The sequence below is a fragment of the Bos taurus genome, chromosome 14, assembly GCF_002263795.3.
Source record: "Bos taurus isolate L1 Dominette 01449 registration number 42190680 breed Hereford chromosome 14, ARS-UCD2.0, whole genome shotgun sequence".
Lineage (NCBI taxonomy): Eukaryota > Metazoa > Chordata > Mammalia > Artiodactyla > Bovidae > Bos > Bos taurus.
In genome coordinates, this window is record NC_037341.1 from 19217666 (window position 1) to 19234009 (window position 16344).

The 16344-nt window shown below is 46.6% G+C and overlaps 1 protein-coding gene across 4 annotated transcripts in view; it reads right to left on the reverse strand.

Annotated features, from left to right (window-relative positions):
• SPIDR (scaffold protein involved in DNA repair) overlaps positions 1–16344 on the reverse strand; it is a 275881-nt gene that overhangs the window by 87347 nt on the left and 172190 nt on the right. For all 4 annotated transcript variants that reach the window (XM_025001813.2, XM_025001816.2, XM_025001815.2 and 1 more), the window contains 2 exons: positions 8875–9070; positions 7264–7493 (listed from right to left, as the gene is read on the reverse strand). In XM_025001813.2, the coding sequence (XP_024857581.1) occupies positions 7264–7493; positions 8875–9070 (426 nt within the window). The remainder of the gene's footprint in view (positions 1–7263; positions 7494–8874; positions 9071–16344) is intronic.

The following is a 16344-nucleotide window of genomic DNA, read 5'->3' on the forward strand; positions in this document are numbered from 1 at the left end:
GGTGGAGTGTGGGGGACACAGAAGGGCGCGTGGGGCGGCCTATGTGTCCTGGTGAGGAGGAGCGGTCGTCCTCCCTTTGCACTCTCTCCCTGCGGACATGCATAATTCGCTATTCTGGAGGAACTCCATGCCACTCTGTCTTGATACACACAAGAAGAAAGAAAACTGGTACCTGTCTTGGGAGCAAGAAACAGAATGCCTGCACTGTAGTTCTCTTGTGCCACTGAATGCTGAGCATTCTCATCCCCGTCTGCATCAATAAGACCTTGCTATCAAAACCTGTCCATGCTCCTTGCATCACACCCTCTTCCGTGCCCAGGGAGCTAGCTTCCACCCTCCTCCCACCCCCTCGGTAACTCCTGCACGTAAGTCACCCAGGAACTTCACCTGGCGTCATCTGTCACCTTGTCAGGCATCTCTGCAGCATCAGATCAGCTGCCCTCTCTCACCTGAGGCACTGCCCCATGACAGAGTGCTGCCACGACCAGCCCTTCCCCTCCAGGCTCCATCCTCCAGTGCTGCAGGACCTGAAGTCTTGGAGCCAATGTTTTCCTTCCTTGGTGTCTGCTATGTCCGCAGTGTGCTCACATCCACTGCCTTGGCCTTAGACAGTCTCCGCCTGTGATGGAACAGCTCTGAAGGTATAAAGGGAGGAGGGCCGAGGGCATCTTGCTCTCTCTCCAGGTCCCAGGACCTCTGGAATCTGGCACCATGGACAAAAGTACTCTTCATCAGCCACACACGAATGCACATAACAAATACACAGACTGGCAAGCTGGAGGCTAAAAATCCCTCAATACTTACCTCCAAGCTAAAGTCTTCCCTAACTGTGAGATCTATTTATCCAGACTGTTCACCTGACACCCTTTCCTGGATGCCTCAAAGGAATCTCAAACTGAACAGGCCCCAGATTGAATCTGCCTGAGAAGCACTCTTACTATTTCCTTCTGCCTTACCACCCCCAACCCTCCATCCAGTCACACGCACATGAGAAGTGTCTCCATTTCCCTGCGGCATTGTGTGAGATGGGAGCCTTGTCTGTGCTGGGCCTGGCAGGAGCTTCCTCTGGGCCTCTCTACTTCCACTGAGGCCATGCTCCACGCCCTCTCATTCCCAAACCATTTCCGTCCCACAGCTGACGTGTCTGCCGGACAGGCACACCAGTGGCCCACACTCGCTTGCCACTCTGCCACCTCCTTCCTGTTTGGAGCTCTAGAAGGCCCCCCACACCCCTGCCTCCATGGATACTTCTCTTTCATCTCTTTTTCATCCAACATCCTCTGAGCTTTCCAGTGTCACTTAAGTAGCACTGCTTCAGAACACGGGCCTTCGATCCCCAAACTGTCGACTCACTGTCTCTCAGAATATCCTGTTTGTTCTCACCAAGCACTGAGTACAACTTAAAATCATAAATGTCTTTGGTTTCAATTGGTTTATGTGGGACTCCCTCACCAGACAATGCTCCATGAGCACAGGACAATGCCTGGTTTTGTCAACTATGTAGAACCAGAACCCAACCCAGGACCAGGGGAAGTGAAAAGAGGAAGAAATGTAAGCCAAGAGACTAAGTAAGGGTCAAAAGATGAAAAGAGAATAAAACGTCAAAGTAGAGAGAAAGGACAATGTTTTTCTTTCCTGAGTTCAGTTCAATGAATTTCCATGAAACTAAAATGCAGCTTATGGAGAAGGAAATGGCAACCTACTCCAGCCTTCTTGCCTGGAGAATCCCATGGATGGAGGAACCTGGCGGGCTACTGTCCCTGAGGTCACAAAGAGTTGGACACGACTGAGCAAAACACAACATTAGTTCAGTTCAGTCACTCATTGTGTCTGACTCTTTGTGACCCCATGGACTGCAGCATGCCAGGCTTCCCTGTCCATCACCAACTCCCAGAGCTTGCTCAAACTCATGTCCATCGAGTCAGTGATGCCATCCAACCATCTCATCCTCTTTCGTCCCCTTCTGCTCCGGCCCTCAATGTTTCCCAGCTCAGGGTCTTTCCCAATGAGTCAGTTCTTCCCATGAAGTAGCCAAAGTATTGGAGATTCAGCTTCTGCATCAGTTCTTCCAGTGATTATTCAGGACTGACTTCCTTTAAGATTGACTGTTTTGATCTCCTTAGAGTCCAAAGGACTCTCAAGAGTCTTCTCCAACATCACAGTTCAAAAGCATCAATTCTTCTGTGCTCAGCTTTCTTTACGGTCCAACTCTCACACCCATACATGACTACTGGAAAAACCATAGCTTTGACTAGATGGACTTCTGTTGGCAGAGTAATGTCTCTGCTTTTTAATATGCTGTCTAGGTTGGTCACAGCTTTTCTTCCAAGGAGTGTCTTTTAATTTCATGGCTGCAGTCACCATCTGCAGTGATTTTTGGAGTCCCCAAAAATAAAGTCTGTCACTGTTTTCATTGTTTCCCCGTCTATTTGCCATGAAGTGATGGGACTGGATGCCATGATCTTCATTTTTTGAATGCTGCGTTTTAAGCCAACTTTTTTACTCTCCTCTTTCACTTTCAAATCAAGAGGCTCTTTAGTTCTTCTTCACTTTCTGCCATAAGGGTGGTATCATCTGTATATCTGAGGTTACTGATATTTTTCCTGGCAATCTTGATTCTAGCTTGTGCTTCATCCAGTCCAGCGTTTCACATGATGTACTCTGCATAGAAGTTAAACAAACAGGGTGACAATATATAGCCTTGATGTACTCCTTCCCCAATTTGGAACCAGTGTGTTGTTCCGTGTTCGGTTCTAACTGTTGCTTCTTGACCTGGATACAGATTTCTCAAGGGGCAGGTCAGGTGGTCTGTATTCCCATCTCTTTAAGAATTTTCCAGTTTGTTGTGATCCACACAGTCAAAGGCTTTGACGTAGTCAATAAAGCAAAAGTAGATGTTTTTCTGGAACTCTCTTGCTTTTTTGATGATCCAACAGATGTTGGCAATTTGATCTCTGATTCCTCTGCCTTTTCTAAATCCAGCTTGAACATCTGGAAGTTCATGGTTCCCATGATGTTGAAGGCTGGCTTGGAGAATTTTGAGCATTACTTTGCTAGCGTATGAGATGAGTGAAATGGTGTGATAAATTGAACATTCTTTGGCATTGCCTTTCTTTGGGATTGGAATGAAAACTGACCTTTTCCAGTCCTGTGGCCACTGCTTAGTTTTCCAAATTTGCTGGCATACTGACTGCAGTACTTGCACAGCATCATCTTTTAGGATTTGAAAGAACACAACTGGGATTCCATCACCTCCACTAGCTTTGTTCATAGTGATGCTTCCTAAGGCCCCCTTGACTTCACATTCCAGGATGTCTGGCTCTAGGTGAGTGATCACACCATCATGGTTATCTGGTCGTGAAGATCCTTTTTGTACAGTCTTCTGTGTACTGCTGCCACCCCTTCTTAGTATCTCCCGCTTCTGTTATGTCCATACCATTTCTGTCCTTTACGGTGCCCACCTTTGCATGAAATGTTTCTTTGGTATCTCCAATTTTCTTGAAGAGATCTCTAGTCTTTCCCATTTTATTGTTTTCCTCTATTTTTTTGCACTGATCAGTGAGGAAGGCTTTCTTATCTCTTGCTATTCTTTGGAACTCTGCATTCAAATGGGTATATCTTTCCTTTTCTCTTTTGCCTTTAGCTTCTCTTCTTTTCTCAGCTATTTGTAAGGCCTCATCAAACAACCATTTTGCCTTTTTGCATTTCTTTTTCTTGGGGATGGTCTTGATCCCTTCCTCCTGTACAGTGTAACAAACCTCAGTCCATAGTTCTTCGTGCACTCTGTCTATCAGATCTAATCCCCTGAAATAGTTAAATATGAAGGGTCTTTCCCTCCAGGCTTTCGTCCAAATGCAAGACCACTGGACAAGTTCTATGAATTCAATGCCCTCACGAAAGACTAACTCTCCAGCAATAAATGTTTCTGCAGTGACAGGCTAGAAACAACGTGTCTCTGAGGGATAAAATTATCTGTCCCTAAGTTAAGCATCTCAAGGAAAAAGGAAGTGATGGTTTCAGAAAGGGAGGAAGAAAGTCAATCACCACGGACAGGGAGTAGAGTGGTCTAGACACCACTCTGCCAGGAGGGGGTTGTGGCAGGCAGCCCACTTCTGCGCTCTCTGCTGCAGTTCCCTCCAGAAGAAACTAGTGCTCCCCCTGGGCTAAAAAGCCTGTGGTCTGATTAGTCATACGTTTACCTAGCACTTATCCAACATGAAGTGGGTCCAGGTAAAGGTGTGTGCTGGTGCTGAACAGATTTCCTGCTTACTGTTTAGGGAGTGCTTCGGGTCTGGCTTCTGTTACTTTTGATTGAATGATTTATAAAACTAAAGTTCATGTGGCTTACTCTGATATATAACACCTTGAGAAACCAAGTAAAAATGTTTTCTTTAATAGCGTGAGTTAAAAGAAGTCATCCAGAAGAACAATGGACAGCAGACTCACATATGACATTTCTGAAATCTAACGTAAACTTTCGCTAATGTTTCACAGCTCAGAGGACAAATCTATCTGACCCTCTTCAGGACTGGCAGGCCTCAAATAAATTTCTCTTAATTTCAAAGGTGACAAAAATTGGGCTACATGCCATCAGAAGCTAAGCTGTGACTGATCTCATAAAAGTGCCATGGGTAGAGTGCTGGGAGCAGACAGACAAACGAGATCAGGTGCCAAGTTAGACGTGAGTCATCACAGTGTTTCCTCGGGGGGCATCTGACCTGGTTGGGCAGGAAGGGAGAATCACTGTAGCAAGAGTCCCAGAAAACAGACTTGCTTCTGTTTATGCCCAGGCACAGGCCTCAATTTACTCTGACATGGCAATTTCTGGCTCTACGGAAACAAATGGTGATCAGAGAAGACTTCAGTTCACTGCTGGAGCAGAGGTTCTTGGGAAAAAGCAGGTGAGCTAACTCAGGGGAGTGGCCCTCACTGTTCAGTCTCCCTGCTATGTCCTCCGTGCTCGGGCCTCTGGACAAGACTGACTCTGTGCACTGCACGGCTGCCCGAAATTACCAGCAGGCAAGAAGTTACAGGCAGAAATCGCTGATAGAAAAGAGCATTCCGGGCAACACGCCTACGTCTTCTGAGGGTGTCTCCCCTCGTATCATGTGGCACATGCAGGTGTGAAGGTCCACGCCAGGACACATGCTGCTGAGTGACTCTCAAGGACACACCTTATACACACCAGCAGAGAATCAGTAGAGGGCTAAGGGTCTTATTCCTTCTATATTAATTGGATTTGTAAACTGGAGACCTGATCATTATTACAGCAAATGAATCTAGAAAAAACTAATAATGGAGTATACAGTAAGACCTTTCTGTACCCCAAATACATCACAGAAGGCTCGTCTCCCACCCCAGGCCAAACGCTATGACCTCTGTCCAGAAGGACCACCCTTCCTCATGGTACACAGTCTACTCAGGTCCCATGCCGGCTTTCCAGGGTGACTGGCCCCTGGCCATCTAGCATCAAACAGAGCCTGCTTCCAAGTCAATATTCTTCCCTTTCTTTCAGCTTCAGTATTCTCTACAACCCTGTCATGTGGGGATTCTATATCTCATGATGGTTTTCTTTCATCCACGTATAACTGTCAGCAAGTCAATCTCTGAGGCCCAGTGTTCTCATCTATGAAATGGGTTACTGTCCTCCAGCCTCTGTTTATAATCTCACATGTGCTACAAGAAATCCCCATGCTCACTGATGCATATTCATTACATCTGATTAACTCAGTGTTGCTTTCTTATTTCTGAGCTTTACACCTGCCCTGCCTTCAATCCACTGTGAGCACAGCCTCAGTTGGTATGTGCCAGGTGGGAGCAGTGCTCTGTGGGCTTTAGGATCTTCTCCTCAGAGCCCAGCATGGTCACAGACCGCAGAAGCAGCCAAGCAAGACAAAACCTTTGTCTGATCTGTAACTGTCTCAGGTAAGTCTGTTTAAAAGGACACAATTTTAAGTCTAGAACAAAACCGGTCAACAGCTACAAGTGTGCTAAAGACCTAAAGACGGATATATTGGTTTCACACATACATTTTCCAAACAGAATAAAAATAAACTTTTCTATAATTCCACAAGAAATATTCTGTAACTCTGCACCTGAAAGGACTTTGTGAAATTCATGGTCCTTCAAAGTAAGCTGCAGTCCACCGGAAGGCGACTGACAGGTAACAGAGTCGTGCTTGCTGCCGCTCCTTCAGAACATCAGAAGGCACCGTAAGGACAGGATGCCTGTGACTTATTATTGCTTCAGTATGTGCTTCTCTAACAGTAGAGGCACAAAATGACTGATTGTCAGATAAACTGGCATCTACACTTTTAATTTCTATTCTTCTATAAATCTGTTACTGCTTTGAGAGCAATTTAACATAGAAAGATGACCTCAGAAGGGTCTGACAAGGACAAAGAAACTCTTACTCAACCATGTGTCTACAGCTGTCTGCAAACACACAACCAGGAAGAGTGGAAATGCGAGTAGAAAGCTGCCGCTCCCACTATCTGTTGGAGCGAAGCACCGTGAATCACAGGTCTGCCCTTGCTCCCACAGCTGCTGAGTTAGGCAGGGCACCAAGGCAGCCACTACCCACAGGGGGCTACCTAAAATGACTTAATTAAACTTCAGTGAAATTATAAATGTAGTTTGCTCGCCCCAGCAGCCGTACTGCCTGCGTGGTCAGTGGCTGCCGCACGGGCGAGGGCAGTGAGCAACATCCGCATCACTCACAGATCCTGAGGTAACACCGAAGTGAACTCAAAAGGCCCATCTGAGAGCCACAGACCCACCAGCTGCCATTTCTTTATCCTGGTTTCTAAGACATAAAACTTGACAGCCATTGTCATGGTCTTCTTAACCTTGCCTTGGCTCTTTCAGAACAATACCAATCATGTTTGTATGACGTTCAGTAACATAAACAATCAAAGGTAAAAGTAAATGTGACTAACTTTTCTACTAGGTCTATTTAGATAAAATGGAGAAGGAAATGGCAACCCACTCCGGTATTCTTGCCTGGAAAATTCCATGGACAGAGAAGCCTGGCAGGCTACAGTCCACAGGGTCACAAAGAGTTGGCCACAACTGAGCAACTGAGCACATTTAGATAATTATACGTGGACAAAATCCTCTGTCATACCAGGTGTTTCAAATTTTGATGTAAGAGAAAACCAACCAAAGAAAAACCACCCCTGTGCGTGGTGATGAAACCACTCTGAGAAGAGCTTCCCCTCTGTGCAGATGAGTGTGGGCCCGGCACCCATGTCCGTCACTCACCGTGCCCTGGTTGGGTCTGCGCTGTGTGCCTGCTGGCCTCTGCAGGGCAGGGAGTACACTCTCTGCACCACCACTCGCACGCCCACTCCCGTCCAGGCGGCAGCTCCGTGGCTCTCGACTGCATCCAGCAGAGAGTCCCTCAGGGGAGCTTGGCTGGGGACGCATGGCTCCACTTGTTCAGGATGGAGGGTCTGGTCTGTGCCCACCGCAGTGTGACTATCACACAGAACCTGATGAGACATGCAAAAGGAACACTTGCAGCCTGACTCACGAGGGCATGCACCATACCAAATGTGGCAGCCCGCGTGACTGTAGGACACTCAAGGAATGACAAGGACAAATGCACAGCCGCAGCTCAGGGCTCCCACCTGCGGGCCACCTGTGCAGCCATGGTGAGCTGAGGCACACAGACCACCTCGGGGGTTTGAGAACATGCAGAAAGGACTCCTATTAAAATATCTCATGGTAATTTTAAAAGTTTTCTTCTATGAGGTAACAATCTCAAAGCACAAACTACAAAACAAAACGAAAGAAGGACCAGGGTTACTGTGAAGTGCCAGCACTCTGCACACTCCAGTGAACCACAGGAGCCGCCTCAGCAATCCCGGTAAACACCTTCACAAGAGGACGGTGCCTCCAGAAGACTCTGTGCCCCTGCATCCCAGCACTGTTCTCTACATCCTGTGCTTGCGTAACAAACATGTGACCCTCACAACCCAAGGAGGCAGGCTGCACCGTCACCACTGTTATACAGACAGGCGTGCTGAGACAGGAGCCGAGAATCCTGCCCAAGACTGCCAGCAGAGAGTGGCTGAGGCAGGACCCGAACTCGGCACTGAGGTCCACAGCCCGCACTCTCGACACTAAGCTCTCTGGCAGCTACCCTGGCATAGATGGCAACGTAGACACATTTCATGAATTTAACATCACATACTTGTTTGAAACTGTATGTTAAAGCAGTAATGTAGTTTGGGCCATATACTGTACATCTGTTAAATTGATTAAAGGGAGATTTCATGTAATTCCTTCCAGACACATGTTTTGATAGTCAAAGAGAGGCCCTGCTTGATTCCACACATACAAAGCAGGATGAAAGTCCATTTGCTTTGCTTTCTGGTTTCCCCTCATGTGGTCACCCTCAACATACCCCTCAGTGCTGACGCGGGGAGCCAGGTGACCCTGAGGTAGCTGCGCTGGAGTCAGACACTTGGAGCCCACAGCACCCCAGGAGTGTCCTCTTGCCTACCACAAGTGTGGCTTAGCGCTCCCCCAGTTCATCATCATGGATAGTCATGGCTCAGGGTCATTAACATTCCAAAAAGCAATCTCCAGTGTGTAACCTCAAGTTTACGCAACTCTCTTTATCCCCAGGGCAACAAACATCATGAAAAAGAAAAAGATGATTTTTTAAAATAAATTAAAGAGGCTTAAGTAAGCTCTTAGGCAGTTATGAGAACAGAAAAAAACCTCAAATTTTAATAAATTAGAGTATATATGACATATATGTGTGTTGAATACTTAAAGAAGACCAAAGGAAAACACTTCTATAAATACCTGGCCTTTAAATGCAGTATTATTACAAAGTGAAAATTTCTAAGTTGAGGAGTATACCTTGCTTTCGGGTGAGCTATCGGTTAGGCTCTTAAACTGGAACATCTGAGCCAGAGTGCTGCTCCTCCTCGGACAGGGCGTGTAACACTCGTGCCCATCACGTGATGCTTCTGAATCTTCTTTGGCAACAACTTTCTGACAAAAGTAAGTATTCAGAATAACAGGGCAACTTCCACCTGGGATAATAAGCTTTTGCCTGGAAAGGGAAAGAAACGCAAATAAAAATTTATTTGCAATGCTGGATTCCTCTCTCTTGCTAAATCTTGAGTACGAAGGGCAATGGCGTGCTGGCTACAGACACCACAAACCAGCCCCAGGGAGAGCGCCCTGGCCTCACGCAGCGTCAGTGCATCTGCTCTGCTGCTCGGAGCAGATCCTGCCTCTGGAGTCAGGTGGAGGAGGCGACCACACCCCTGCCAGTGGGAGCTGCTGCAGGGTGGCCTCAGGACCCCTCAGGGGCAGGCACCACCAGAGGGGAGGAGCACAGACCTGAAGGGAACGTTACAAGAAGACAGCTCGCCTCTTTCAGAGAAGAGGCGTCAGACACCAAAGGAACTCCACCTTCGCTACCAAACGGACACAGTTACAGTCACTGCGGTGGCTCACATTTGAGCAGAAACAGGACAAGGTTCTCCCGGTGCCTCTCAGACTCTCAGGCTCATTCCTCACACAGGGGGAGCTGCTTAACATTCAGGGAGATTTAGAACCTCCACTCCCAGGGAGATGGAGGAGATACACTTTCCCTGTTTCTCCCCCTAGACACAGGGACTGCCTGATGTTGCACAGAAACAAAATGAGAAGATGCTGAAAGGAGAGAGGAGCAGACAACACCCTCAAAAGCGCACTTTCTCCAACTGAAGGACAAGGAAGGGGCAGCCCAGTGAGCCAGAAAGGGTTTTGCTGTTTCCTTTTAGGCAAACTTCACAGAAAAACCGTGACCCATGGCCACACACACCAGCCAAGGGCGAGAGGAGCCCACACGTGGCCCTCGACAGGCTGTCGTGGGGAGTCTCTGCAGCCCAGTGGGACTGCCCACCCCGCCATCACAGGGTGATGCCCGACGCCCAGAACCAAGCCCCACCTCCAGCCCACGCAGTGTCAGAGGAGGCCCAGCAGTGTCAGGGCTTTCCCCACAACCCAGTCTCCCACCACCATCCACTGTGGTCAGCGGGGGCCATGCGGGGGGCAGGGACGAGGGGTATCCTGACGTCTCCCTCCGCCTGGTAGAGAGAACCCCCCCATCCCCCCATTTCTCTTCCCAGAGCACTGTCAGACAAAGCCAGCTAAAACTGGTTTAAATAAGATCCAGGATCTCATAATACCTAACGTGCACAGTTACCATCTAAAATCACTTGTTACACAAAGACTGATGCCAGGAGGCGAACAGGGGCAACGGGGATGAGATGGTTGGATGGCATCGCTGAGTCAACAGACATGGGTTTGAGCAAGCTCCAGGAGATGGTGAAGGACAGGGAAGCCTGGCGTGCTGCAGTCCATGGGGTCGCAAAGAGTCAGCCACGTCTGAGTGACTGAACAACAAGGTTTGTAAAAGCTCACTTGATAAATCACATGACAACCAACAACAGCAATGAACATCAACATGAGGCTGGGCCTGCACGGATTCTTCTGCTAAGGAATATGAGGAATGCGATGTGTTTACTTTCCAGTCCTCGCTCAGGACCTCCCTGACGAGGCAGCGGCGGCAGCGGCACAGGCTGCCATGCAGGTAGTCACACACGGGGACACACACAGAATCCTAGGGTGTGGAGCCAAGCACCAGGGTTTCTACTGAAGCTCATTTAGAAAAGAAAGAGAACCCTGTATATTCAAATAGAAACAGTAATTTGTCAGAATGTCTGCTTTCACGAAGAACCATTTCCATTGTTCTTTACTGAGTCTGTTATGAACAGAATTCAGGTAAACAGGGAAAAATAGACTGTTTTTTAATGTCACCAAGGGCACAGAAGGAAAACCAAGTGAAATCTCTTTTCATTTTCCAGTGCTTGTCAACCCTGCCAAAGTGTGAAATATCCTATTAGCAGCTCAGAACAAACAGTATTTCTTTCACATCACAAATAAGATCAATGTGTTTATTTACTGTCTAGGAAGAAGGTGTCCTAATCTGGTGGGTGGCAAAGACAACTGTTGGGATTAATGCTGTGACCTAAAGAAAACAAGACAAACAGAAGGAATTCCCTTACTTTTTTCCTTCTCTCTTATTTTAATGGCTAGTTAGCTAAAGAGTCAGACTGAGAACTGTAGTCGTCAGAAAAACAAAAGGCAATGGCACCCCACTCCAGGACTCTTGCCATGAAATTCCCGTGGATGGAGGGGCCTGGTGGGCTGCAGTCCATGGGGTCGCTAGGAGTCAGACACGACTGAGCGACTTCACTTTCACTTTTCACTTTCATGCATTGGAGAAGGAAATGGCAACCCACTCCAGTGTCCTTGCCTGGAGAATCCCAGGGACGGGGAGCCTGGTGGGCTGCCGTCTATGGGGTCGCACAGAGTCGGATACGACTGAAGCGACTTAGCAGCAGCAGCAGCAGTCTTAATCTACTTTCCACTTATGACATACCTGGGACCAGTAATAAATTCTGTTTACAATTCTGTCTCCACTGGAAGCCACAGTACAGAGCTGGCTGGTGTACACGTCCCCCACCACCATGGGGGGCAGGCTGAGGGGAAGACAGCCCACAAGGGGACAGACACCAAGGGAACACCCGAGAGAAGCAGATCAACGCTGGCGCTGCCGGAACCCAGGCTTCTGAGGGCAGACAAGCATGGAGCTCTCCAAGTAATTAATCATCTACAGATTGCTATCCCTGTGAGAGGTCTTGTCTGATTGGTTCACCCATCATTATTTCATACAGATAAAAATGTTTTTCAAATGGATGTTACCCCTTTTTCTGGCGTCTGTGGCAAAAGCACCTCTTCTCTCTGTACTCACTAGTGCTTTTCAAAATGTTTATGCTGGCCTCTACAACTAAACCCCTCAAATCCTAGAATAGATCATCTGCCTCTCCTTTATCTTTGTTTCTGAGTGCCAGACAGTACCTGACATGTGTAAGGGACTCAATAAATGCTTCCTAAATTAATGCAACCAAAACCACTTTATTCCTATTCATCAGATGTGTTTATAAAGAAATGAGCGTGCCTTCTGAACAGATAAACCAGAACTTACACAGCTGTGTCCATGTTCTTTAGAGGAGGAATCTGGCCGTGGCACACATTTCATATCAGGCCGTGGAAGAATAGAAGGTTGGAGGGGACGTGTGCAGGCACAGAGCTCCAGAGCACAGCACACGATGGCTTGGGAGGCGGGGGGAAAGACATGGTTTGGATTCTAAGAAGCCTGGGTTTAAATCCTGGCTTTGCTACTGAAAAAGTCAGTTTTCATTCCAATCCCAAAGAAAGGCAATGCCAAAGAACGCTCAAACTACCGCACAATTGCACTCATCTCACACGCTAGTAAAGTAATGCTCAAAATTCTCCAAGCCAGGCTTCAGCAATGCATGAACCGTGAACTTGCAGTTGTTCAAGCTGGTTTTAGAAAAGGCAGAGGAACCAGAGATCAAATTGCCAACATGCACTGGATCATGGAAAAAGCAAGAGAGTTCCAGAAAAACATCTATTTCTGCTTTATTGACTATGCCAAAGCCTTTGACTGTGTGGATCACAATAAACTGTGGAAAATTCTGAAACAGATGGGAATACCAGACCACCTGACCTGCCTCTTGAGAAATTTATATGCAGATCAGGAAACAACAGTTAGAACTGGACATGGAACAACAAACTGGTTCCAAATAGGAAAAGGAGTACGTCAAGGCTGTATATTGTCACCCTGCTTATTTAACGTCTATGCAGAGTACATCATGAGAAACGCTGGGCTGGAAGAAGCACAAGCTGGAATCAAGATTGCCGGGAGAAATATCAATATCCTCAGATACGCAGATGACACTACCCTTATGGCAGAAAGTGAAGAGGAACTCAAAAGCCTCTTGATGAAGGTGAAAGAGGAGAGTGAAAAAGTTGGCTTAAAGCTCAACATTCAGAAAACTAAGATCATGGCATCTGGTCCCATCACTTCATGGCAATTACATGGGGAAACAGTGGAAACAGTGTCAGACTTTATTTTGGGGGGCTCCAAAATCACTGCAGATGGTGACTGCAGCCATGAAATTAAAAGACGCTTACTCCTTGGAAAGTTATGACCAACCTAGATAGCATATTCAAAAGCAGAGACATTACTTTGCCAACAAAGGTCTGTCTAGTCAAGGCTATGGTTTTTCCAGTGGTCATGTATGGATGTGAGAGTTGGACTGTGAAGAAAGCTGAGCACCAAAGAATTGATGCTTTTGTACTGTGGTGCTGGAGAAGACTCTTGAGAGTCCCTTGGACTGCAAGGAGATCCAACCAGTCCATTCTGAAGGAGATCAGCCCTGGGATTTCTTTGGAAGGAATGATGCTAAAGCTGAAACTCCAGTACTTTGGCCACCTCATGCGAAGAGCTGACTCACTGGAAAAGACTGTGATGCTGGGAGGGATTGGGGGCAGGAGGAGAAGGGGAGGACAGAGGATGAGATGGCTGGATGGCATCACTGACTCGATGGACGTGAGTCTGAGTGAATTCCAGGAGTTGGTGATAGACAGGGAGGCCTGGTGTGCTGCGATTCATGGGGTTGCAAAGAGTCGGACACGACTGAGCGACTGAACTGAACTGAACTGAGCTGTGTGAATGTGGGCAAATGTAACTGATGACTCAGTTTGTATAACACAGGAGCATGAACAGTAGCTATAAGGACCGCAGAGATTTCTTCGAGGATGAAGTAACAGCATGGTGTGGGGTTCTGGGAGCAGCTTTGCACAAATAGATGGAGGCTGCCAGTACTGCTGCTCCTCCAAGAATTACACCTTCAGTCACTTCACAGTAGTCACTGTCTCTTGTTTAGCAAAAACTAGGGTAACAGTGTTATTTGCCTGTGGCCCATCTTCTTTCTCCTCCTGAAGGTCAGTGAGAAGTCTACGCCATGAGCAGAAAATACGACTCCCCGCTGCCTCCATGTGCTCATGTGCATGAAGACGCCTGTGTCGCTCCTCCTCTCTGGCTGGATTCTGCTCTGGGTGCTACTGCACTGGCCACACTCTCATTCAGTCCTCTTCACAATGAGGAGGCCTGTCTGCATTTTCAGAGGAGGAACGATAACAACTGTGTCCACAGCAAGGGTCCACGACAGGGCTGAAACACAAGCCAACGGCTTTAAAGCCAGTCTGTTCTCTTTCCTGGTGGGAGGACGGGACCCACCACTGAATGTGGCCAGAAAGGTCCCGCACCACTCCCGGAAGGGCAGTGCCTGGACAGGAAGTGGCACGGCTGCCAGGCAGGGGCCAGTGCACAGGTCAGCGGAGCCACCAGGACAGTGTGAGACAGTGGGGGGCCCATCTGACAAGCAGCCACGCAGGGACGTAAAAGCAGATGCACAAAGGTCTCTGGTGACAACAGAGCCTCAGAGCCACTTTCTACACCCGTGCCTGGAAGGCAGCCATAGTGGCAAATAGATTTTAAATAAAATGAAAGAAAACAAAACCTACAATACAGATCCCAAGGTGCAGGAGCCACGTGTCCAGTCTGCGATGTGGTCAGTACCATACTGGGCAGCACAGATCACCGCACAGAGTTCCACGCAGCTATCGGAGAACTTCATTCTCCAGAGAGAAAATAAACCACATTCCATTCACTTGGTAAGCCCTTTTTCATTGATCAACTTGCTGGATTTAAAAAGGCTATTGTACCTCTTGACTTCTGAGCCACTGCACAAGCTCAGGCCCATCTGGCCCCTCCCCCAGACACCAGCATATGAATCCCTGCGTGAAACCCAAGTTGGCAACAAGACAGTGTTAGCAGTGTTTTCATGAATTTTTAAAAACAGCAAAATATCCTGCCCACATTTTCAATTATTCAAAGAGTGAATGGGCACTCCTCCTCTCACCAAAAATCAGATTTATTCTAAAAAATTTAAAACCTTAATCCTAGGAAATCTCTAAACTGAAGAATCAAACCAATTTAAGAAACAGTAAGTTTACAGTTCATACTCCCTTTATTTTCAACTTCTTATTTGACAAGATTTATCACCTGGTTCAAATATGTTTCTTTTACCTTCCTATCCAAATAACACCCACATTACCTAAAAAACTGATAAAAACACTGATGCAGAACACAGTTATAACTGTGTGTTATTTTAAATTCCCAGAGTAGACATTAATTCCTTTTTTATCCAAATAAAGACATCACTGACAGTTTATTCCCATTCTAAAGTGGACAGCAAAAGACATTAAAGATGAATTCATGGAAGAATATAAAATGTAAGACAGACTTCCTCTATAAACCAGAAGCCTAATTCTCCACACCAACATAAGTTTCTTCCTCTGTAAACCAGAAGCCTAATTCTCCACACTAACATAAGTTTCTGACCATATCCTTTTTCAGGCACAGGTCACTGGAAATTCCAGTTTACAGAAAGAACCACCACTTTTCTGGCAGTAGGTGTAAACTTTATTTTCAAGGCACAAATCCCACACTTATTCAGTAACAAAAATTCTGTTAAAATATAATAGAAAATGCAGAAAGAAAGAAGGAAAGCAGGAAAAAGCATGGTCTGATGTCAGACTGACCTCGGTTTAAATTCTAGCTATGCTACATGCTGCCAATTTTATCTTCTTCAAATTACTTAGATTTTTCTCAACTTTAACTTTTTCATAACTAAAATGGGGATCATGCCTACTTAATGTTGTTACTGTGAGACTAGGTGCATACATTCCAATATACAAGCCAGAGAGAGACGAGTACATACCAGGCTTGGCATACACACTGGCTACTAATTAAAATAGTACGTAATACATTGGCTATTTTAAAACTCTCTATAGGTTAACGGTATTTCCAGTGTAAGACAGGAAACCTTAAAAAAATTTAGTTTCCTCTGGGTTCATGCTAATATATGTACTTCTATATACAACTGGGTAATTAAAGGCCTTAAAAATGTTTATTCATTTTTATTCAACAAAGTCATTGTTAAGAATTTATACCAATGAAATAATCAGAGATGTGGAGGAATAAGACACACAAAAACATTAATCATACTCATATATTATAGTGAAACACAGCAAAGAAGCTAACTTTCTAATAAAAAGTAGAAAAGTAATGAAACAGCTATACAAATGATAGCATAAAGAATCCTAATTAAAGAAAAGTAGGGGTCTTCCCTGGGGGCTCAGTGGTAAAGAATCCATCTGCCAATCAATGCAGGAGACACAGGTCGATTCCTGGTCCAGGAAGATCCCACATGCCACAGAGCAACTAAGCCGGTGCACCACAACTAGGAGCCCGTGCCCCAGAGCCCGGGAGCCGCAACTGCTGATCCCCCCTGCTGCAAGCCCTGCAGCCCTAGAGCCTGTGCTCCGTAACAAGACCAG